The sequence below is a fragment of the Capricornis sumatraensis genome, chromosome 2 (assembly GCF_032405125.1).
Source record: "Capricornis sumatraensis isolate serow.1 chromosome 2, serow.2, whole genome shotgun sequence".
In the NCBI taxonomy this organism is placed as follows: domain Eukaryota; kingdom Metazoa; phylum Chordata; class Mammalia; order Artiodactyla; family Bovidae; genus Capricornis; species Capricornis sumatraensis.
Window position 1 is genome coordinate 192,132,258 of NC_091070.1, and position 25,530 is coordinate 192,157,787.

Here is a 25,530-nt window from a genome sequence, read left to right on the forward strand (position 1 = left end):
CTGATCGGTTTTTTTCATGAAGATAAAGTAACAGGGTCTTAGGAGCCCAGCCGCAGATGAAATGAAGGGTAGGAGGAACTCAGAAGTTCAGACCTGAAAAATCCAAGTCCTGGAGGACTAGCAGCTTTGAGGCAGGGAGCCCAGCCCTTCTATTAGAGGACAGGGGCTGATGCCAGGCCTGGGGGAACACTGGCAAGAGCAAGAAAACCCAGAGTGCAGAATGGGTGGGAGCTGGTAGCTATCCAGAGTGACATTTACCAAGTTTACCCAGACATCTACCCTGGTCCTGGGGGAGGGAGTATCACCCTCATGTCACAGATGAGAGAAGAATAAAGTGTGAAAGAATCTAGAGACTCATTCACACATTGGGTGCGCCACTCATTCACACACTGTGCTAAGTCACTTCAGTTGTGTCCAACTCTTTGCGTCCTTATGGACTGTAGCCCACCAGGCTCCTCTGTCCATGGAATTCTCCAAGCAAGAATATCAGAGTGAGTTGCCATGCCCCGCTCCAGGGGATCTTCCCGACCTAGAGATCGAACATGCAACTCCTCCAACTCCTGCATTGCAGGCGGATTCTTTACCTCTGAGCCACCAGGGAAGCCCCATTCACACAGTATCAGGGATTAAAAGCAGCACAGGAAACCCTGTCTTTCCACTGGGGCCCCACTGCAGGGCAGAGAGGAGGCAGAGAAATCCCAAGTGGGGAGGCCTGATGAATAACGGCTAAGGAAGATCTGCAGAAGAGAACAGGAAAAGCAAACACTGAGGAGCGTGGAGGAGCTGCGACAGCTACAGGAGTGAGGGCAGCTTTGGTGCCGACTGGAAGGGCCAGGGCTGACTCGGTGAGCTCACACAAGATGGAGGAGTGCTCGCAGAGGAAGGGCCTGGCTTGGGGTTCAGCAGACTGGGTCCCAGGCCTGCTTGGGCACACCCAGTTCTGTGACCTGGGCAAGTACTTTTCTTGTCTGAGCTTCACTTTTTCTCATCTGCTGAGCAGAGAGAGTCAAACCACACCTTTTGCCAGGTACTGGGCGTTACACGCCCCGCATTTGGCACCACATCAGTGTATCAGGCACACCTGGTTGTGCAATGCAGGCGTCTAAAAGCGGCTGAGCAGCAAAAGCGGAAACACCCACAGGGCGCTCCTGAGTCGCTCTGACCCACCCACCGGCGGGCGGCGCCGGGGATAGGCGGTGGCTGCGCCCCAGGCTTCTGCTCGCTGACCCTCGCCTCCAGCGCCGGGCTCGCTGCAGGGGCGCCCCTCTCCACTGCAGCTTTGGGGGCCAGGCCCGGGGAGCCGCCGGGCAGCCATGGCGGAGTCCGAGCCCGCAGCCGAGGACCTGGACGCCTTCATCGACGACCTGGACTACCTCCCGGGCCACTTCCACCTGGAGATGCAGCTGAACTTCGAGCCGCGCTCGCCGGCCTCGCTCCGCGCCCGGGACCTGAAGCTGCAGAGGGAGGGACTGCGGCAGGAGCTGGAGCTGGCAGCCGCTCCGCAGCGCCCCGCCGTGCGCCACCTCCTGGGAGCCTTCGCCTTCTACCTGGAGGAGCTGGACGAGGCCCGCGAGCGCTTCCTCGAGGTGGCCCGCGAGGATCCGGGTAACCTCAACGCCTGGGCCAATCTGGCGCACGTGTACGGGCGGCTGGGGCAGGAGGAAGAGGAGGAAGCGTGCGCCGGGCAGCTGGCCAGCCTCATGGGCCTGGCGGGGGACCGAGGGGCAGCCGACGACCCCCAGCTCCGCGCGGCGCGCTGCCTGGCGGAGCAGGGCTACGCACACGGCTTCGACGTGGGCTGCGCCAGCCCAGAGGAGCGAGCTCGCGTGCTGCAGGCTGGCATCGCCCTCTACGACAAGGCTCTGGGCTATGCGCAGCAGGTGGGTGACGTCTCCAGGTTGGGAGGGCTGGCTGGGGTCGCGGCCCCTAACGTCCCCAGGGACGCCCATGGCCCACACACTCTCCCCTGGCCCCGGGCCTTTTGGCTTCCGGAATGCCATTCCAGTGTGCCTCTCCCCGCTTGAGTCCCAGACTGGGCTTGTAGCTCTTCTCTGCTGGACTCGGGAGTGGACCCACATTCCAGCCGGTTAGCCTGCCTAGGTTTCTTTGCTGGCAGTACCGCAAACTCAGCACACCGACTCACCCCTGTCATCTTGTTCCTCCAAGTACCTATCCCGGCATCTGTGTGCACCCACCTCGCTATAAGGCACAGCTCTGCATCCCGCCAGAAACTGGCAGCATTCTTGACTCCTTTCTCCTCCTCACCCACCATCCCCATCCACTCAGATTCCGTGCATCCCACCTCCCCATATCTCCCTGGCCTATCCACTCCTCTAATGCCTCCCTCCGCCAGCCCAGCCTCCATCATTCCCTGTCTATACCAACATGGTCACCATCATCCTGCCTGGGTTTCTGCCCTCTGACTTGACCCTTCTGCCTCCACCCTGCTGCCAGTGGTCATGCTGCTCAATCTTTCTAGTCACATCCCTCAGCTGCTGACAACCCCCAGTGACTCCCCACTGCCTAGCAGATAAATCCCAGGCTCTCTGGTGGGCACTGGAGACCCTCTGTGATCTTGCTCTCTGCCTTCCCTCTTCCATGTTCCCCCTTCCAGCCAAGCTTTTGCCCTTGCTTCCTGTGGACCAGGTCTCCTTACAGCCCGCCTTGGCAGGTCTTCAGCCTCTTTCTGAGGTGCCCTTTGCTCCACCCTTGCCTGGAAGGTTCTCCTTGCTCTCAGACATCCCCTCCACTGACTTCACCAGGCTGGGTCAGGACATCCTTGGGGCTCCTACAATGTTGCTCACACTGTCCATTTACAAGTCTGTCTCCCCAGCTCAACCTTGAGGTTTTGAGAGTAGGGATGTCTGTCTGTAAACTCAATACCTGGCATGGTACCTGGACACATCAGTGCTCTCTTGAGTCAATGTCTGTGTGGCGTAGGCCTGGCACTAAATAGACAAATACTGGGTATATGAGTTACCCATTGTTGTATAAGAAACATCCTTTGAAATTTAGCAGCTTGAAAACAATAAGCACTGATGGTCTCAGAGTGTGTGTGCTCAAGAACCTAGGCATGGTTCAGCTAGGTGCCTCTAGGCTGCGGTCTCATCTGAAGGCTTGCTCAGCCTGGGGGAGCTGAGGGGATCTCCTTCCAAGTTCACACACTTGGCTGTTGGCAGAATTCAATTCCTCACTGGCTGTTGGTCAGAGACTCCCACAGGTCCTTGCCTCATGGATATCCCATCATTTTTCTCTTCATTAGAAGCAAGTCATTAGGTCCAGCCCCCATGCAAAGAGAGGGCGTTACACAGGGACATGAATACCAGGTGATGAGGATCACTGGGGGCCATCCCAAAGACTGCTTGCATTAGATGGCTGACCCTGATATAGAGGGCCTTATCCTTCTGTTACAGAAGAGGAAACCACAGTTCAGAGAGGTGCCGTGACTTTTCCTTGAAGGCATAGCACAGGCAGGATTGAGTTGGTAATGATGACTTTTTTAAATCATGGTTTAGGTTTGTGATAGTTAACTGACAACAAGCTTTTACACATGAGTAGGATGGCTGCATTCACAAAGCCTCTGCACACCCCCTTGGAACACTTTCCACCAAAGCCTAAGAGGAAATGTGGAGTTAAGACCTCAGGGAGTGCTATGTGGGAGGCACGGGCTTGACTTAAGGGGAGTAGCGCAGGGTGGAGGTGAAGACGGTAGACGCTGAGTCAGACAATCCAGGTCCCAGTCCCAGTCCTTCATGCTCTCACCTCTAGTTGGTCCTGAGCATCACTGAGCTTCCCATTCTAGGAAGTGGGGATAATAATGGTACTTGTATCCTAGGATTCCTCATCTGTAAAATGGGGACATCATCATTTGGTAGATGTCATAACTAAGAGCTGATGTTTGAAAAGCGCCTGGAATAGAGCTTGCACAGGGATAGCAGGATCACAGACAACCCCAGATCTCCTGTTTTAAAGCCTGAGTCTGAAGCCCTGAATGTCAGCTGCTCTCCAGAGAAGACTTGGCCAGCTTGGTATATGTTGACTGTGGTCACGGTCTCAGAGTGGGGCCTGAAGAGCCCTGGACTGGGGGCCAGGAGGCCTGGGTTCTCATCTCAGCTGTAGTCACCCACCTTGGGGCCTTCTCCTGTCTGGACTGCAGTTTCCCCACTGCGAAAGGGGAGTGGGAAGGGGGCACTGGATGGTCTCCAGGGTTCCTTCCTGCTCTCAGGAGGGGGCTCACTGGAGGAAGGCTTCCTGGAGGAGGTGGGGAGGGAGGCGGACGTTTAGGGCATTGGAATGGAATAAAGGCTGACTCCTCCCTCCCTGCTGCTAGTCTGCCCTACCATGGTGTGGAAACATCCTTCTCTTTAGGGACCACCAGAGAGAGTGGCAGTCGGGGCCCTGCCCAAAGCTTCAGGGAGGGAACTAATGTCTTCAGTTGGGAGGTGGCCGCCAGGCCCTGTGCCGTATCCTTGTGCCTGGCCCAGTGGCAGCTCCCCAGGTCTGCACAGAGTGGCTGTGGTCAGCCCCCAACAATCCCAGGAGACAGTTGGAGCCCTCCCTCCCTTTCATCATCTGAGGATTAGGAGAGATCACGCTTATAAATGGGCTTTCCAGGTGGCGCTAGTGGTAAAGAACCCACCTTCCAATGCAGGAGACATAAGAGACACCGGTTCCATCCCTGGGTCAGGAAGATCCCCTGGAGGAGGGCATGGTAAACCATTCCAATATTCTTGCCTGGAGAATCCCATGGACAGAGGAGTCTGGTGGGCTACAGTCCAAAGGGTTGCAAAGAGTCAGACACAACTGAAGCAACTTAACATGCACGCATGCCTGTGCTTATAAACTACCTACACAGAGCAGATGCTCAAGAAATAGTCACAATCAGGAAGACAATGATGATTTTGTATAGTTAGAGCGGAAGGCTTGAGTTAAAGCACCCAGCTATTATTATTTTGCTGTGTGACTTTGGACAAGTCACTTTTCATCTCGTGGCCTCATATCTGCTTTATAAACATTAAACAATAGTTTACTGTGATTATCCAATCAAATCATGGGGTAAAAGTGCCCATAAACTGGCAAATTATGAGCAAGTCTGAGAGGCATATGCTCAGCCTCTTAACATTTATTGAGCACCTACTGTGTGCCAGGCCCTATCTTTAAGAACTCCTGCCTTTCAGAAACTCATGGACAAAGGGAGGAGCAAACATTTGTTCCTTCATCAGCTAGCCCTCTTGGAGTCCTGTCTCTGGGGGAGTGGTGCAAAGGGATGAGTCAGATGTGCCTATGACTGGCTGAGGTCACAGGTATTTATTGCATAGCCTGAGACAATCGTCTCTCAGCTCTGTACACCAGTTCAGTTCAGTTGCTCAGTCGTGTCCGACTCTTTGCAACCCCATGGACTGCAGCATGCCAGGCCTCCCTATCCATTGCCAACTCCCGGAGTTTACTCAAACTCATCCCCATGAGTCAGTGATGCCATCCACCCATCTCATCCTCTGTTGTCCCCTTCTCCCCCTGCCTTTAATCTTTCCCAGCTTCAGGGTCTTTTCAAGTGAGTCAATTCTTTGCATCAGGTGGCCAAAGTATTGGAGTTTCAGCTTCAGCATCAGTCCTTCCAGTGAGTATTCAGGACTGAATTCCTTTAGGATGGACTGGTTGGGTCTCCTTGCAGTCCAAGGGACTCTGAAGAGTCTTCTCCAACACCACAGTTCAAAAGCATCAGTTCTTCAGCACTCAGCTTTCTTTATAGTCCAACTCTTGCGTCCATACATGACTACTGGAAAAACCATAGCTTTGACTAGATGGACCTTTGTTGACAAAGTAATATCTCTGCTTTTTAGTATGCTGTCTAGGTTGGTCATAACTTTTCTTCCCAGAAGCAAACGTCTTTTAATTTCATGGCTGCAGTCACCATCTGCAGTGATTTTGGAGCCCAAGAAAATAAAATCTGTCACTGTTTCCATTGTTTCCCCATCTATTTGCCATGAAGTGATGGGACCAGATGCCATGGTCTTAGTTTTCTGAATGTTGAGTTTTAAGCCAACTTTTTCACTCTCCTCTTTCACTTTCATCAAGAGGCTCTCTAGTTCTTTTTGGCTTTCTGCCATAAGGGTGGTGTCATCTGCATATCTGAGGTTATTGATATTTCTCCTGGCAATCTTGACTCCAGTTTGTGCTTCCTCCAGCCCAGCATTTCTCATGATGTACTCTGCGTAAAAGTTAAATAAGCAGGGTGACAATAATATACAGCCTTGACATACTCCTCTCCCTGTTTGGAACCAGTCTGTTGGTCCATGTTCAGTTCTAACTGTTGCTTCCTGACCTGCATACAGGTTTCTCAAGAAGCAGGTCAGGTGATCTGGTATTCTCATCTCTGTACACCAGAGACCATAGTTTCTGGACCAAAAACAGGACACCGCCCCTTCCCCCAGAGGCTGAGAAGGGAAGTCCACTCTGGGGACATCAAGACCCGTGTTGGAATTAATGGGGACCTGGCAAGTTGAGGTCCTGGGCATAGAGTGACAATAACTGAGCTTCAGAGAGGGCGCACTTCCTTTCAGTACAGGTGACTGGGGGAGGCTTCGGGAAGAAGCAGGAGTGTCCTGGCAGGAATGGGGTGAGGGCACTCCTGGCAGGGGCGTGGTATGTGCAAAGGTCCTTTGGTGACAGCTGAACTGCAGGGGGTGAGGCCTGGAAAGAGGGTGGCCGGAAGCTTCCCAGGGGGAGGACACGGTGGCCCTGCTGATATGGACTCTGAAGTCTGATTCCTGCCCTCCTCAGCTGCATTTCCTGTCCCCCCCCGCCCCGCCCCTTGGTTGTGGGAGGTTAGTTGAACCCAGAGATTGAACCCAGAGCCCCTGCAGAAAAAGCACCAAGTCCTAACCACTGGACCGCCAGGGAATCCCTACTCTTACTTCCCAGGGACTCTAAACTACTCATATTTCTCCAAACATGCTGCGCTATTTCACATCTCCCACCGCAGGAACTGTTCCCTTTGCCTAGAAAGCAAGCTCCATTCATCAAAACCCAGCTCAGATTTCACCTGCATGTTGAAGCCTTCCTTCATACAACGCACACTTTCACACAGTAATTAATATTCATGAATATTCTGCTTAAATATTCAGCATATTCAGCATGCAGAAGTAGAGTATTCTTCTCCGGGTGCCTTGCGGATTTTATCTTAGTCCTCACAAGATCCCTCTGATCCCATTCTACACGCGAGGGAACTGAGGCATAGCAAGGCTAAGTAACCTGCGCAAGACTACAGAGCCAGTAAGTGGCAGTTGGGTTCACGCCACTCTACCTGATTCCAAAGCCTTTGCCCTTTCTGGAGAGGCCGGAGAAGTGGGGTGCAATAAGGATAGTGCAGATGGCCAGTGAGGTGGGGAGGGGAGCCCCCCACAAGGGCTGCCTCCTGGAAATCTAAGGTTGCTATGTGTGCAGGTGGGGGGTAAGCAGGATGAGGGCAGAAGTGAAGTCAGCGCTGGGCTGGCGAAGAAGTGGGACAGTGGAGCAGCCGCCGAGGAACCCATCATGGAGAGGGTTGCCACCCACAGGAGCCGTGACCGGCGGTCCAACCTGCCGGGTACAGCGACTCTAAGAGATTCCTCATCCTGAGGGGGCTGGGACTATCCCAGACAGGGAGGAGCCCCCGAGACCTCAAAGAGTAAAGGTCAGCCAAAGAACCAATGACAGCTGCTCATCTGCTAACTAAAATTACAAGAGAAAACGTTATAAAAGTTAGTAATTCAGCCCAATATTCAAAAACAAGCAGTATATCTGTGTGTGAGTGGGTGTCTGTGACTTCCCTCTCAGCCCTTCTTTCCCTCTCTTTCCTCGTCTTCAAGTTACAAAAATATGATGAGGCAGATTGTTTTATCCATCATTCCTCCCCCGTCAGCCCTCCACACACAGTCCTAGATGGACTCTTGGTGGAGTCTTGAGGCTGAAAGGTATTAAGAGCAAACCCTTTGGAGTTACAGATACAGTTTAAATTCTTCCTCCTTTACCAGGTGGTTATGGGCAAGTCACTTCACTTCTCTGAGCCTCAGTTTCCTTATCTGCAAGCTGGGATTCTAACGTCATCTCATAGGGTTGCTGTGAGGAGTAAGAGAGAGACTACGCAGGGCTCCAGGTGGGGTGCAGATCATGGTGGGGCCCAGCCCCCTGCCTGTCCACTCCTCCCCGGGCCCCCACGGCCCTGGGCTTTGCTCCACAGGAGAGCTGTTCTCAGCCTCTGACTCATCAGCAAGCAGTTTCTCTCTTGCCCCCAAGAGGGTGAGCCTTCTGTCTCTATCTGCGTCTGGCACAGGGTTGGACCTAAGAGGAATTTTTGACTGTTGCTAAATTTAATTTGGTTTTTTAGTCTTAAAATTCCTATTATTTTTCTAAAATAAGGTAAAAAACTTATTTTTCTCTGAAAGCAAAATCTCTGTCCCAAGCTGACTCAAGCTGTGTGAGTTCCTCCCCCTTTTCCTAGAATATTGGTGGCTTCACACACTCGCCCACGTGCACATACACAGCAGACCCTTCACCCTGCTTCGGAGCAGGGCTGGCTCTGGGTGGCAGTGGGAGCCAGCGAGGAGCTGAGTTTTACACTCGCTAGCACGTTTCATTTTAGCACATCAAACCTCACAGACACACTGCCGTTGGGTACTGTGATTCTCTGTCACACAGAGGACAGAACAGGCTCAAGGTGACACACAGGCCATCCAGATTCCACCTGACCAGCTGGGGCAGGCAGGACGGAGCCGGTGCTGGGAGGCCCAACAGCCAGCCTCACAAACAAAGGTGTGGGCATTCCACACTGTTGCCGCACCCAGCAGGTTGGGACCTAGCAGGAAGGGCTGAGAGGTCACTGCTGGTCAGCATCCAGGGTCCCTGGCATGTACACACCCACACACCCATACAAACACCCACACCTCTGCCACCATCAGGGAGGTGCGCACACACACACACACACACACACACACACACACACACCCCTCTGCCACCATCAGGGAGGCGCGCACACACACACACACACACCCCTCTGCCACCATCAGGGAGGTGCACACACACACACACACACACCCCTCTGCCACCATCAGGGAGGTGCACACATACACACACACACACACACACCCCTCTGCCACCATCAGGGAGGCGCGTATGCACACACACACACACACACACACCCCTCTACCACCATCAGGGAGGCACACACACACACACACCCCTCTGCCACCATCAGGGAGGCGCGTGTGCACACACACACACACACACACACACACCCCTCTACCACCATCAGGGAGGCACACACACACACACACCCCTCTGCCACCATCAGGGAGGCGCGCACACACACACACACACACACCCCTCTGCCACCATCAGGGAGGTGCACACACACACACACACACACACACACACACACCCCTCTACCACCATCAGGGAGGCGCACACACACACACACACACACACCCCTCTGCCACCATCAGGGAGGTGCACACACACACACACACACCCCTCTGCCACCATCAGGGAGGTGCACACACACACACACACACCCCTCTGCCACCATCAGGGAGGTGCACACACACACACACACACCCCTCTGCCACCATCAGGGAGGTGCACACATACACACACACACACACACACCCCTCTGCCACCATCAGGGAGGCGCGTGTGCACACACACACACACACACACACACCCCTCTACCACCATCAGGGAGGCACACACACACACACACCCCTCTGCCACCATCAGGGAGGTGCACACACACACACACACACACACACACACACACACCCCTCTGCCACCATCAGGGAGGTGCACACATACACACACACACACACACACCCCTCTGCCACCATCAGGGAGGCGCGTATGCACACACACACACACACACACACCCCTCTACCACCATCAGGGAGGCACACACACACACACACCCCTCTGCCACCATCAGGGAGGCGCATGTGCACACACACACACACACACACACACACCCCTCTACCACCATCAGGGAGGCACACACACACACACACCCCTCTGCCACCATCAGGGAGGCGCGTGCACACACACACACACACACCCCTCTGCCACCATCAGGGAGGTGCACACACACACACACACATACCCCTCTGCCACCATCAGGGAGGTGCACACATACACACACACACACACACCCCTCTGCCACCATCAGGGAGGCACGTGTGCACACACACACACACACACACACACACCCCTCTACCACCATCAGGGAGGCACACACACACACACACACACACCCCTCTACCACCACCAGGGAGGCACACACACACACACACCCCTCTGCCACCATCAGGGAGGCGCGCACACACACACACACACACACACACCCCTCTGCCACCATCAGGGAGGCACGCACACACACACACACACACACACACCCCTCTGCCACCATCAGGGAGGCCAGGACCAGGGAACTCCTCAAGGAGCTGCCCTCTCAATAGATTTCTGCTCCCCACACCCCTGTCTCCCCCAGCCTCCCTTCCCACTCTCCCAGTCATCCCCCCCGCAGCAATGCAGGTGCCCGAGACCCTGGCAACTGGGCCCACTGTGCACACAGAGGCACTGCTGGGACCCCACAGTCAGAGCCCCGCAGTCAGAGTGTTGGTGTGGGAGTCTGCACGCTGCAGGACACCTGAGTGGCCTGGGCCGGCTGTGCAACCTCTCAGAGTGTCCATGTCTCCCTCTGTGAAATGGAGACAGTCGTACCAGCCTGGTGGGGGGGTGCGGGAAGAGGCAACGGGGTCACAGAGGGAAGGCCAGCCCCAGCAAGCCTGGGTGGATGTGGCTTGCTCATCCTCAACCCCTGATGGGGCAGCCAAGACTCCTTCTAAGTGAGCACCCACCTTCCTTTCTGTCTCCTCAGACTTCCTCCTGCCCCTGAGCTCACCCTCAACTCTGCCCAGAGCCAGCCTTGGGAAAAGAACAATGAAATTGGGAGAAGACCCCACTGGGAGCCAGGGGTCAGGATTTGGGTTCCTGGCTTAGTCCTGCCTGAGTGGCTGTGCGAGGTAGGAAAGTCCTCCATCACTGGACTGAAGTGGTGGCCGGGCTGATTTCGGGGACAGGAAGCGCTTTGAGAGCAAAAGGTGGGGGAAGCAACAAACCTCCTGGCAGAAGAAAACACATAAACACACAGAGTGGGAGGAAATCACAGCTTGGGGAACGTCAGGAATGGTGCTTTGAGGACTTCAGAGTTGATCTCCAACTTTTGAGGTCATAGGCAGGGTTTCTCCTCCCACGGTGCTTGCAAACACACATGCACAGGCACACGCGCATCTGCACACACACACGTATACATACATTCATGGCTCCACAAATCTGAGTGATTTGATTTGGTTCCACTAGAAAAGGAGCTGGATGACTCACACTAGACAATGAGCTAGAGACTGTGCACTCCTGCGCTTTTCACAGATTATCTCACTTGAACCTCCTAGAAATGCTGGGGAATCAGAACTGTTATTAACCCCATTCTACAGATGAGCAAACCAAGGCTCCAGGATGTGTAGCAACTTGCTCAAGGGCACACAGTCATAAGTGGCTGTCTGGAAATGGACTCAGGTCTCTCCAACATGAAGCCCTGGCTGAGGGACAGTTTTCCCGAGGCTCTGGTCCCAGCCTTCTGATGGCCTCGGTGCCGTAACAGCACTTTCTGACTTTGCTGCTGGCTTCATTCCCTCTATTTCTGGCAATCTGGAGAACTGGTTCTCCCCTCTTCATTGATACAGGACCCCAGAGCCAAAGCTACCTTTAGCATCTTCTGACCCAATTGCCTTCTTTACAGGAGGAAAGACAGAGTGTGTTAACAGCGCACACAGCCCAGACCCATGGGAGGAGCTGAGAAAATGCAGGCATCACTGTTATTATCACAGAGGGCAGGAGACTTCGTCAGATCCACCTAGTGCCAGAGTTGGGTTTGGACCCGGGACTAGACAGAGCCCCTTTTCACTAGAAAAGGGGCTCTGGACTAGAGAAATGGCTCTGGGTCTAGGACCAGAAAGGGGGTGACGATGGGGAGCTGCCGTCCATCTGCTCTGATCTTAAAATCCATGAAGACCATGGCAGGGAACCCAGTCAGGGCTGAATAGGCAACTCACCTCCGTGGCTCAGCACCCATCCCCCGGCCCCTCTGCCCAGTCACGCTGGACCACTCTCACCCACACACCTGTGAGAGGCAAGACCAGTGGGTCATCCCTGCTTGTAGATGTGGAAACTGAGGCCCAGGCTGGGCCAGTGGGCTTTCCAGGAACCCTGGGGGAGGCAGAGGCAGTGGGGGGTGACTCCCATCCCATCAGTGTTTACCCCCACTGAGGCAGGAGCTGGGTTAGTAGGAACCTCACCTGCCCTGCCTTTCTGGAGCAGGCCCCCGTGGGAGCCAGGTGGGGTGGGGTGGGGCGCCACGTGCAGAGCCCAGAGGCTTGCTCTGTGTCATCACTGAGGACATTCCAGTTGAGCAGGAAGAGCTTATTTCTGAGGCCTTCCACCTGGTGACTTTTATTTCTGCATTATCAGCCTCCACAGGGTCGGTGTGATGAGGTGGAAAGAACAGGGGCGCTGGAGGGAGGCAGATCTGAACTTGAATCCTGGTCCTTTCCCCCTGGCCTGTGGGGCTGGCTGGGCAGCTCTTCTCTTGGTCTCTCTCCTCACCAGTAAAAGGAGGAGGATGTGTCCCACCTTCTCAGTCTGCTGTGCAGGCTCAGGGCCACAGTGCAAGGAAGTGCCAGTGGACAGTCGACGGTCGAGAAATATTCATTCTCCTTCCTCCTCCTCATTGCCCCTCCCCTGAAAGAGAATTAGTCAGCTCTCAGGAACTGACTCTGAAACACAGATTACAAAGTCCTCAGGGGCAAAGTTTGAACTGCAAGGCAGACATTTTCCTTCAGAATCAATGGGGTCATAAAGAACTGAGCACACACGCGCACACACAGAGCCTGTGCAGACACATGTAGATTAATAAGCCACTGGTATATCAAGAGAGCTTCTGCTGTAATCCCCTAAAATAGCTAAAGTGAAAGTCGCTCAGTAGTGTCCGACTCTGCAACCCCATGGATTATACAGTCCGTGGAATTCTCCAGGCCAGAATATTGAAGTGGGTAGCCTTTCCCTTCTCCAGGGGATTTTCCCAACCCAGGGATCGAACCCAGGGTTGGGAAAATCCCGCATTGCAGGCGGATTCTTTACCAACTGAGCCCAACATTTCCTTCTTTGGGGGTCACCTTTTGAAGTAAATGAACTAGCCATCTGAGACCCATCCTTATATCTGCCAAGTTAGCACACACCTGCTCTGTACACAGAGCCTATGCAGACACATGTAAGCCGCTGGTATATGAAGAGAGCTTCTGCTGAAATCCCCTAAAATAGCCAAAGTGAAAGTCACTCAGTAGTGTCCGACTCTGCAACCCCATGGATTATACAGTCCGTGGAATTCTCCAGGCCAGAATATTGAAGTGAGTAGCCTTTCCCTTCTCCAGGGGATTTTCCCAACCCAGGGATCGAACCCAGGGTTGGGAAAATCCCGCATTGCAGGCGGATTCTTTACCAGCTGAGCCCAACATTTCCTTCTTTGGGGGTCACCTTTTGAAGTAAATGAACTAGCCATCTGAGACCCATCCTTATATCTGCCAAGTTAGCACACACCTGCTCTATAGGGTCTCATCCTAACCCTGATATTCACTATAGGTTCTGCCAGATCACCCACCTTTGTCGATTACCCACCCAGCTGTGGCAGCGTGGATCTTCAGGCTTCCCTGCAGATCACAACTGCTGATCCTTTGCTCTGTTAAAAAGAGATGCACTGGCCTGCCGTTTCCTTCGGCTCTCCACAGTGCGAGAGGCCCGTGTAGTGTTTCCATCAAGTTTCCAGGGGATGCTGATGCTACTGTCATGAGACTCCACTTTGAGAACCACGCATCTGGGGTAGTTAGGTGCGGGGACTCTGGGGCTAAGCTGCTGGGTTCCCAGCTCTGCTACCGTCTAGCAGGGCCACTTAGGGCCACAGGTGCCTCTTCTGTAAAATCGGGATAATTGTAGTCCTTACTTTCTTGATAACCCATGTAAATTATGTGCCTCATTTATAGTAAGCACTTATAGTAAGTGCTCAGTAAAATGCACTTTTATTCATATAGCAAAAACCCCAGCATTTCCAGGTTTCAGTCCAGGCTGTCACACTAGTCGTGTGTCTTTGAGGATATCGTCTCACCTCAGTGTTCCCACCCAACGGGGTGATGATGACCCACTTAACATTCCACACAGGGCTTTCTGAGGATCACATGGCTTCTGTAATGAGTGCACTTTGTAAATGGTAAGCACCGCACAGAGTTGCAGCAAGGTGTTGGGGGTAACAACATGAATTTGAAGAGGGAGACTTGGCATGAAATATCGGAAGAATCCGCCTCTGTGAGCCCAACTCTAAAGTGAGGGAAATATTGGTGAGGGCCTCAGAGGAGCTGGGAAATGTCCTGAGAACCCTTGCCTGTGCCTCACTCTCACCCTCAGTTAGTACCAGGATCTACCCAGCTACTGAAGGGCAGTGCTGGAGCCTGGCCCCTGCTGCGTCCCCTCCCACAGATCTGCCACGGAGCAGCCACCAAACTTGAGCCCGTCCAGCTTGAAGCCTGGGCAGACTCTCCCACTGGCCAGCACCCCCTTGTAGACCCTGGAGCCCCCAGCTCATGGGGTCCTCATAAGGACAAACAACAGAAAGGGTGGGGTGTCCTGCCCCAGCTCACCCCGGGCGGCCCTCAGTCAACATTCTTCTCCTGGCAGAGGTCCTGTCAGCCCCGTCCCAGGGGGCTGCCTCCAAATATATTGCCTCTGGGAGCCATCAACTCTGGAAGTGAATTCCTTGCAGCCATCAGAGGTTTCACAGCAACTTCATTCTCCAGGAGAGAGGAAGAACACCCCCTCCCTTCTTCAGGAGGGGAGGGGGCAGTCAGAGGCCTGTTTAATTTAATTTAACGCACCATGGCTTGCCAGGTTGCCCCTGGTAACAGCTTCAGCTGCTGCTTCAGTTACAACCAGAAGGATTTTTAAAGAGACAGCTTATTTTAGGACCAGAATTGCACAGCAGAGTGAATGGTCTCTCTCTCTACTAGGGATGGAGGGTTGGAACCCAAGCACAGGGAGGGCTCAAGCCAGGCCTGTTTATACCATTAACTCCACTTCTAATTTGCAACGCTATAAGCCCTCCTGCAAATGGTACCTTGAGTGGGATCTGAGGAGGGGCTCCATTTGAAATTTATCAGAGAGATGTCACTCAGCTAGCTACTTCTCTGAAAATCACAGTTTTAGTCTTCAAGTAGAAGGGAAGAGGGAAATGGCAACCCACTCCAGTGTTCTTGCCTGGAGAATCCCAGGGACGCGGGAGCCTAGTGGGCTGCCGTCTATGGGATCACACAGTGTCGGACACGACTGAAGCGACTTAGCAGCAGCAGAAGGGAAGAGAGTTATTCAGGAGTTGCCCCGGCAATTCAGGCACTCTGCCACTAGATGGTAGTATTGCTTACTTAGTGCAAACGATAACCAGGCTTAACTTATTCAAGACTATCAGAATAGTGGTGAAACCACTGGGTTTCAAGTCTTGATAGTAACCAGTGTGTCACCCTCAGCAAGCTGCTTCACCTTTGTGGTCTCAGTGGTCTCAGGGATATAATAACGGGATTGATTAAAACAGCCGAGTGCTGTTGACAAGCGTTGGGGCTAGAACTATGAAGGCATGAGTTTATGTCCCAACTCTGTCATGTACTGTGTGATTTGGACACATCACTTAATTTCTTGGATCTTGAATACCAAACAAGAGGGTGGCTATGATCCAGGCAGAGCCTGAGAATAGCACATTGCTCTTCAACCTTGGGAACCTGTGGACCCTACGGGGCATCTGAAGCCCTAGGAGCACAGTGGTGGGGGGGGGGCTGTTAGAAAGTGGGGTAAGGCAGGATGACTCAGTGTGCCAGAGCCTGAGACCTCAATGCCCCAACTAGAACTGAAACAGGGCAAAGCAGCCTCCCAGACACTCCTAACCCTGCACATCTCTAACCCAAACCAGGAGAAAGGGGGCAGATATTGATGGATATTTGTGGAAGACTGGGCCCTGCCTCACAGTGCCCTTTTGCAGATAAGGATATAGCCTCTAAGGGGTAACACATCCACCCAGGGCCACCCTCCTCTTGTGGCCAGGCCTGTTAGCCACCGAGCCTCTGCTCTGGGCACTGCAGCCCTCTCCTTGTCTAGCACAACGGCTGTCTCTATGGTCATGTTTCCTTGTCAGGAGCCTGAAAAGGGGAGCAGGTTCTGTGTCTCCCCACCATGACTCGGCCTAGCCAACCTCAAAGTGGGCATGAAACCAGAGGTCATGGGATCATACCCACAGACAGCCAGGGAGCCTGAAGCACACATGCTTTGGTCCTTCATGTGGACAGGTGCTGACCTTGTGTCAAGGTCCTTGGCCAGCTTGGCTTATGAACCTGAGTCCCCTTCCCATGTCCCAGGTCCTATGAAGGCACAGCACGTTAAGGTTATCCGGCAGCCCATCCCAGCTTTTTGCTTTGGTCAGTGTTCTCCACTGAGCTCTCATGGATGCCCCTTAATCCTTAGACCTGCCACTCTCCCTTCCAGACAGCGCTGTTCCCAGCCAAAGCCCCCATACACATATTCCCACTTAAGTAACAGGGTAACTTTCCAAGGTGATGTGGGTGCAAAAACACATGGGATCCTTGTACTCCCCAGCTCAAACCTTCGCTATGGCTCCCCACTGCCTTGCAGATGACTTCCAGGTTCTGAGCCTGGCATTCAGGGGCCCCTCCTGATGTGCTCCTGCTGGCTCCTCCCTTCACCCCTTAAAAATGGGGTGCTGGTCACTCCAGGCTGCATGCAGCCCCTGACACACCTGCTCACTCATCTCTGAGCTTTTGCACAAATGTGCCCTCCATCTGATGTCCTCTCTCGCTGTATCCACCTTGGTGGTTCCTACTTATCCCTAAGAACCCTGCTCCAGCACGCCCTCCTCTGGAAGCCTTGGGGGTCCCCCTGGGTCATGTGGGAAACCTCCTCCCACAGCCCCTGTATTCCTTCTGCTCATTGTGTCTTAGTCTGGCTTTCCCACCAGACCTGGCTTGGCCCTGGGCTCACACCTCTCTCCTAGGGGCAGTCACACCGCTCACTGGGATCTACTCACAGGACCCCCTTCCTCTGTTCCTCTGAACGGGCCAGCCCAGAACAGCCACACCCTAACTTGCCAGCATTAGCTACCCCCTGCCTCCATTCTTACTCACCGTGCTCCATGCTCCTCAACTGCCCACACGTGTCCAGGCTGAGCCTCCACCTGGAACGCCCTTGTGCCCCACCCCACCCTCTGAAATACCACTCCAATTCAAGACCCACCTTACAGCCCACCCTGTGTGTGTGTGTGTGTGTGTGTGTGTGTGTGTTAGTCACTCAGTCGTGTTCGACTCTTTGCGACCCCGTGGACTGTAGCTGGTCAGGCTCCTCTGTCCATGGAATTCTCCAGGCAAGAACACCAGAGTGGGTTGCCATTCACTTCTCCCAGTCTCCCAGGGACTGAACCTGGGTCTCCTGCATTGCAGGCAGATTCTTTACCGTCTGAGCCCTCTGTGAGACCTTCTGAGTCTTCTGACTGGAAATGGCCTCCCTCTCCTGCTCCATTTGTCCACATCCACCTCTTGGTCTTGATCAAACTCTGTTTCATATTATAGCTATTGGTAAGCCAGTGTGATGTGAGGAGCAAGGGCTTTGGAGACTAACAAATGGGGTTCAAATCCCAGCTCCGACACCTGCATGCTGTGTGACCTTGGGCGAGTCATTCTACCTCTCTGAACCTCAGTCTGTGCCTCGGTGAAGTGGGAGTGGCGCCTGCCTTAGGGTTGTGAGATTGAGATGATGCGTGTCAGATCCCGGCACACGGCAGGTACCCCTTCAAGCCCTATTATTTATGCCTGTGTCTGTCTTCCCAGGCAGGTTGTGAGTCCATCCAGGGTGTGGGTCCCATTCAGTGCCACAGCCGATAAGCACCCAACACAGGGCCTCACACCACAGATGCCCAGAAATGCTGGCTTGGCTGAACACTTGGTTCTAACTACTGAGGGTGGGGGGTGGAGGCATAATGGGACCCTAAGCTGAGAAGGCCGCGGTGGGTGGGGGTTGGTGAGTGCAGAATGGAGCCTGGAAATCAACCACAGGAGATTAATGTGGAGGCAGGGGCCAGAGCCTGAGGCAGAGCTGCTGATATGCACTGGGGGTTTTATTGGTTTTCATTAAAATTCCTTCCAGAGGCAGGAGCAGCTACTCCCATAAATAACGGCATAAATATTTTATCTGGTGCCCAAGTCAGTCTAAATGCACAGCAAAGTTAGCAAGAATAACAATGGGAAACAAGTTTGGTGGCGGGGGGTGTTTCCTGGGCTTCAGCTGAACTCACTCACATGCCTAAAGGGGCTTCTCAGGAAGGTGGAAGGCGAGAGATGGGGCCAAAGGGGAGATGCAGGTAGATGGCGGGGAAGAGAGAAGGTGACCAGTGGAGTATGGGCCTTGTGGTGGGGGGATCAGGAGCCTAGGGGAGGGGAGGGGAGGAAATGGACCCCTTGCTTGGGGCATTCACTCAGATCATCTTGTCAAATCCTCCGTGGTCAGAGAAGCGAAGTGACTTGCCCAGGGTCACCCGGCCAGCCAGTGGCAGAACCAGGCAGGATTATGATCAAGAGTGTACTTGCTGCTTCTTGGGGCTCAGGGGAAGCATGGGACTCTATGAACAATGTCCCCAGTGCCTCAATAGCAGCAGCACAAGCCATTCTCTGCTTCCCTAGATCCCGATGGAGGAGAAAAGGGGCTGGTACTTCACCATGGCAACGCTCTTCATCAGGTCAGGCTGGGGGTGGGGATGGGGTGGTGGGGAGGGACAGGGTGGGGCGGGGAGGTGGGGCCTGGAACCCAGGGGGGAAATGGCTGAGCCCATCTCCATGGCAAGGGCGCTCCAAGTTCCCCTCCCTGCCACTAGCCTGGGGAGGACTCGAGGCAACCTGGGGACCACTGGGAGGGTTCTGATCAGCCACATCCCCTTCTTGGGCACAGGTTAGATGGCATATTCCTGGAGCTGGGCAGCGAGGAGCAGAAGAGGCTGCCGGCCTTCAACCGCACGCTGGCCCTGCTGCAGCAAGTCCTCAAGTCCTCGGACCCCCAGCCCCGAGGTCGGGCTCGTGCGGGCGGCAGGGAGGAGTGGGAAGGGGTTGGGCTCTCCCTGCACACATCAGCAGCCCTGCCAGCCTTGTCACTGTCCCCACCTCTCGTTCTGTTTTTCTCTCCCTCAGCCTGTCCCCTCCACTCCCTGTTCCCCTCAAGGAGCTCACACCCGTCACCCAGCGGATGCGTGCCTGCACATCACTCCAAGGGCACGTGTCCAGGCCTGTCTGTAACCCAGAGTGTGAGAGACAGAACTCTCCCCATTTCAGCCTCTTATCCCCGTTTTGTGGTGGGGGAATGAAGGCCCTTCTGGAGACGGGAGGGGTCGCTGTCACACAGGGACCAGAGCTACAGAGCTGGGGGAGAGCTGGGGTCAGACAGCAGAAGGCGCCTTCCGTGAGGGCCCCTAAGGGATGTAGAAAACACAAGACAGGTGCTGGAATCGTTCCCCCTTCACTCGCAAGTCCCCTCTGCCCTCCTTTGTTTCTCTTTCTCCCTCGGTGGCCCAGTGACTTCTGCCCCTGCCCCCCACCTTGTCCTCCCAGGGCTGACACCTGGGTGGTGCTGGCCCCTGCCTGCTCTCCCCTTCCCCACCTGCGACTCCCTGAGACGCCTCTCCCCTGGCCCCCAGCTCTGGCCTGGTGCTACCTGGGGATGCTGCTGGAGAGGAAGGGCACCTTCTCCACCACGCCCATGGGTGTCCATGACTGCGGCTTTTCGGGAACTGACCCCCTGGACTGCTTTGGCAAGGTATGTGCCCCTGGTTACAATCACCCTCCAAACCTGGACAAAGCCTGACACCCCAGCCTCCTGTCCCTGGAGCCCACTGCTTCTCTGGGTTTCTCCCCACCTCCATGCCCTACTCAGGAAGTGCCCTTATTCCAAACCTTTCTCTCCATCCCAAACGAAAAAGCAAAGTGAGTCAGACCCTCCCAATGCCTGGTCTGACCTATCCCATTTCCCAGGCCTGTCTTCTAAGCTAGTTGCAATTTTCCAATGCTTTGGCCTCCTGGTGCAAAGAACTGACTCATTGGAAAAGACCCTGATGCTGGGAAAGATTGAAGGCAGGAGGAGAAGGGGACGACAGAGGATGAGATGGTTGGATGGCATCACCGACTCCATGGACATGAGTGTGAGCAAGCTCCAGGAGTTGGTGATGGACAGGGAAACCTGGCATGCTGCAGTCCATGGGGTCGCAAAGAGTCGGACATGACTGAGCAACTGAACTGAACTGAACCCTCAGGCTTTTCCCCTTTGCAGCCCCATGGCACAGTGGAAAGAAAATGAGTGTGGCACGGTGTGGATGCCAGTTCTGCTCACAGGCCCTGTGACCCTAAAACAAGTCACTTCCATCCCTGAACCTCCTTATATGTTGATTATGTGATCTGTCCACCTTCTAGGATATTGAGAGACTCAAAGAAGGTAGTGGATGAAACTGTCTACTGCAAACTTTAAAGTGTTGTTCAAGCCTTATTCTTGACACCTTGTTTCGGTGGCAATTTTCACACTGAGCTCAGTTTTTTAAGATTTTCCTGGAGGACAGGGACCCTGTGATTCTCATCCCCTGTACAGTCAGCATGATGCCCTGGGACAGGTCACAGTGTTGGCTGATGGGTGATGAGCAGTTTCTTGGTGAGAGATCTCAGAACAGAGTGGAGCATAAACTCTAGTTCACGTGTGCTCCAAGAGTTGTGTCTGATTTAACACACTGCCTTTGCCCCTCCTTGGGAACCTACTCTGTGCTGAGCACAGAGGTGGAGAGATGAGGCCCCTCCCTGCAGGAGCTCACTCTCTCAGGGGCAGCAACAAACACAAGGCAGGAGCTGTCAGTAACTAGACTGGGAGTGGGGCGATGCTGAGGCCCAGATAGAAACACTGTGCGAGTGTGAGGGAGGCAGAGGCTGATTCTGGCCCCTCTTCCCACCTGTCCTGGAAAAATGAGGGAGCACACATTGATAAGTCTGAGAAAGAGGGGTTGACCTGGGGTCTGGAGGGATTCACTGGACATGTCCATGAAAACGGCAGAGAGCATGGCAGTGAGTTAGGCTCTTGGGAGTTGAGTGTCAATGAGTTGCACCCCAAAGTGTTGGGCCCCGTGATATGGTTGCATTTGGAGCTGGAAGGTGGATATGGGAGATGAAAATTTGGGGATGATATGGCCCTACTGAGAGATGACCTTCCAGTTCTAGCAAACAGCCAGACAGATGGTTTGCTCTAACCCTTGTCCCTTACCCAGGCCATCGAGATTGCCAAGGACCAACTTCCCATCCTTAATCGCCTAGCCAAAATCTTCCACTTCCTCGGAAAGCAGGACATGGCCATTGGCACCTGCAACATGGCCCTGGACGTCCTACGAGATCCAGAGCTCAACTGGCAGGCGTACTGCACAAGGGCCAAGGTGAGTCAGCCTGAAGCTCTGCCTCCTTCTCCCGTTAAGGATCAGAGAACAAGGGCCAAGACTCTGTGGCCAGAGCCCAGAGGTCAGGGAGCCTTCATGGTAGAAGGGAGCTTAGGTGTCATCAAGGCTCACAGTTCGTGTTCTCTACGATTATCAAGTTAGAGAATGAAGGAGCTTACCACCCACTGCTCATCCCTTCTACAATGACCTGGCCAACTACCTGCCAGCCTCCTCTCTGATTAGCACCTCAGGCAGTCAGACTGACCTGGGTGGAATTCTGGCCTCTCCATTTATCGCTGTCGCACCTGGGACAAGTGAGCCACTTACCCCTCCAAACCTACATCCCCAAATCTGGAAGATACAGATCATAACATCTATGTTAACAGATTGTCAGAAGATTAAGTGAGGTCACATTTGAAGCAGGTGCCAGGAGTATGGGAGGTGCTTGTAGAAGGCAGAGGGTGTACTGGAGGAAATCTAATGTCGGGAAGAAGAGCTCTGGCTCTCAACGCAGCTAGCCTTCATTCAAATCCCACATCCTCACTTACACTCTTGCCTAAATTCCGAGCCCCACTTTATTCATCTATAAACAGGCTGAAGGTAATTGTACCTGCCTCACAGTGTTGTTATGAGGCTTAAATTAGATTCTGTGTGTAAAACTCAGTACTGAGCACATAGGAAGAGTTCATAAGTGGTTGATTATTATTATTAGGTATTTTTTTAACTGGCTCACTGTCTCTTAAGGCAGTCCACTATGGTCATTCAGCTCCGCAGCTTGCTAATTTAACCAAGAGCTGCCTGCCTCTGGCTTCCCCACACTAGTCTCAGATCTGCCCTTAGGAGTCCCCACTGAATGCACTGCTTGGGGGCAGAGATCTGGACCTCTGAGTTTACTTTGCTCCAGGCTAAACAGCCTTCTCTATTACCTTTCATGGGACATGAGGGTGAATCTGCTCCCTGGGTCTTGGTCCCGATGACATAATCATGTTGCCAGCAGTTACTAGTTAGGGTCTCTACCTAGAAGGCTCTTCTCCCAAATGTCCAGTTGGCTTCCTCCCTCACTTCATGGAGGGCTTGAAGAGGCAGCTGCTAGCAGCCATCTTCCTGAAAATGTCAGCCTCTCACCAACACATTGTGTCCTCCTGTGTTGGTTTATTTTTTCTTCTTAGCATTTATCATTCCCTAACATACTATTTTCTGATTTATGTTTATTTCTCTCCCCCCACCCGCCAGCTAGAATGCATGCTCCACGAGGGCAGGGAATTTTGTCATTTTGCTCTCTACTATATATTCTAGAACAGTACCTGGCACATAGCAGGCTCCTGACAATCTGTTGAATGAATGAATAAACTGAGCACCCCCCAGGTGCTAGGTCCCGGCTAGAACATGTTCTCTCCATTGTCACAGTAACTCTCCAAGGAAGATCTTAGTGTACTGATTTTTCAGATGTGGAAAATGAGGCTCACAGAGGTCATGCAAATAAAGAGAAGGAAGGGCTGGAATTCAGCCAAGTTCAACTGGCACCAAAGCCAAAGATTCCCACCCCCACCCCACCCCCACCTTATGAAGCTATCTTAGAACCAGAGCCTACTGATGGCTATAAAGTATTAATACCTTCAATGACAACAACCCCTTTTTCTTACTTCCTCTTTCTCCACCTCTTCCCTAACTCTCCTGAACCTCTAGATTTTCTAAATGCTCCAAACAGATGTGGGGGAAAAAGGAGGAAGTGGTGATGAAAGCAAGGGTCCGGAATCATTTGTAATTTGATGCTTACAAGATGGGGCCACTTGGCATTCTTCCCACACTACTTGCTTACACAGACCCTCACAAAATCGGTGCTGCCATCCCATCTCAAATAACTCCCTCCCCTAGTCAGCTATATCCCATCACCTGTTTATTTTTTCACTGTACTCGTCACCACTTGAAGTGGTACCGTTTACTTGTTTATGATCATCATCCCTACTAGAATGTTAAGTTCTGCCAGGGCAGGGACCTCATCTGTCTTATCACGACTGCACTCCAGTACCTAGCACGGGGCCTGGTATATGGTGGGCACTCAGAACATATTTGTTGAATGAATGAGTGAGAGAATGAATGAATGGCTCTTCATCCAACCCCCTTCATTGCACAGAGAGGGGAACTAGCGCCCAGAAAGAGGCTGGTCCAAGCTGGCACAGGACCAGGACCTAGCACTTCTGAGTCCCAGTCTCAGGGGCTTTCAACTGCACCACAGAAGCTCCCTGAGTTGCTGTTGAGGAAAAAAACAGAGGCTTTGTTGACGACAGTAAGGAAGGCAGGGGTCCTGGCTTGGAGCATCTTCCCTCAGCTGACTCTCTGTGGGCAGATCCACATCAGAGCCTACCTGCACGACCTGGAGCGAGGCAAGCTGGGGCTTGGGGGCATGCCTGACAGGAACCACCTGGCCTGCGCCAAGGCTGACCTCGAGGAAGTGGTCAAGGTGTGCCCAGGCCTCAAGACCTACCTGGACATCGGCCAGGTAAGGCAGCCTCTTGGCTTGAGCAGTCAATGGCTTACTAAACAAAAACTGTTAACTCTGTCAGGCCAGGGCACTGAGGACACGGAGAGGCATGTGGGGGCATCCTTGTGCCCGTAACAGTACTTGCCTCCTACAGCTACAGGGAGGGTTATAGGTGGTGATGCACCAACAGCGTTCAGAACAGGGCCCAGTTCTTTCTAAGCGCTCAGAAAGCGTGGGCCATTATTCTGTATCTTTCTGTGCCCAGGGAATAATCACCGAGAGGTTACACTATCTTTTGTGAGAGAAAACTGCAGCCTGAGAGGGTCCGGCTCAAGGTTATATGGCCAAGATTGGTGGGGCTGGAGCTGGAATCAGAGAGAGCACTGTCTCCTTCTCCAGGAGAGGGAGACCAAACTTTGCGATGAATAATTGTTGAAGGAGGGGAGGGTGGGAATGAATGCACGGAATTTTAAAAACAGAATGGAATGAAGGGGGAGCAGCAAGAGAGCCGGGGAGGAAAGCTCACGCCGCGGCCCCCACCCCAGGTCTACTACTACATGGGCGTGGACGCCGTGCAGGAGCTGCTGGCGGTGGACGAGGCAGCGCTGAACCAGGCGCTGGTCTTCCTGGCCAAGGCCGGCGAGTCGGAGCTGGGCGCCACGCTGCCGGAGCTGCAGCTGCTGCGCGGCAAGTGCCTGCGCATCAAGGGCGAGGAGGCCAACGCGGCGGCTTGCTTCAAGCGCGCCGTGGAGCTGGACGACGCGGGCTGCAGCCACGCCGAGGGCTTCGGCTGCCTGCTCGAGGCGCTGCTGGCGCAGTGGAGCCAGGCGCAGCTCAGCGATGGCGAGGTGGGCCGCGAGGTCGATGTGTGGCTGCGTCGCGCCCAGGACAAGTACCCTGCGGCGCGCCTGAGGCAGGAGCTGCAGCGCGTGTGGCGCGCGCACACGGACGAGGTGCTGGGGCTGGCCCGGGCCTTGGTGGCCCAGGGACGGCCGGCGCTGGTGCGGCTGCTCTTCGAAACCATGGAGCGCAAGGGCGAGGGCGTGAGCTCCCTGCGGGACCGCCGCGCGTTCTCCGTCTGAGGGTCCCTGAGACTCCCCGCCCCTTCCCACCACTCGGAGATGGTTGGACCTGGTCCAGGCGCTGGAAACTGGCTCGCTGTGCCATAGGCTGGTGGGTAAGTGGAGCCCATCAGACTTGTCTTCCGGGAGTTGGAATGGGGACCTTGAGACACAAGGACAGTTGGACGTGTCCACGGAGGCAAAAGAGCCTGATCCAGGAGAGCAAGGGAGGCTGGGGGCAGACGCGAGGGGCCAGTGGGGGAACTGCCAATGGGAAGGCCCAAATTGTGCGAATATGCAGAAAAGTAACATGGCGTCTCCCAAGAGATACAGAAGATAATTGCCTCCGTTTTGGCAGGTGC

General features: G+C 54.0%; 2 protein-coding genes across 2 annotated transcripts in view; one reads left to right on the forward strand and one right to left on the reverse strand.

Moving 5' to 3' along the window:
* Nucleotides 1-1,315, reverse strand: part of CIMAP2 (ciliary microtubule associated protein 2) — a 38,795-nt gene extending 37,480 nt beyond the window's left edge. Inside the window, exon 1 of the mRNA XM_068961440.1 lies at nucleotides 1,172-1,315. Coding sequence (XP_068817541.1) covers nucleotides 1,172-1,315 — 144 coding nt within the window. The remainder of the gene's footprint in view (nucleotides 1-1,171) is intronic.
* On the forward strand, nucleotides 1,314-25,189 carry TTC22 (tetratricopeptide repeat domain 22). Its single transcript, XM_068966585.1, has 7 exons — nucleotides 1,314-1,880; nucleotides 18,855-18,910; nucleotides 19,120-19,235; nucleotides 19,859-19,977; nucleotides 21,464-21,625; nucleotides 23,973-24,125; nucleotides 24,653-25,189. The coding sequence occupies exons 1-7, from the start codon at nucleotides 1,314-1,316 to the stop codon at nucleotides 25,187-25,189; spliced, it is 1,710 nt and encodes a 569-aa protein (XP_068822686.1).
* Nucleotides 25,190-25,530: the final 341 nt, after the last annotated feature.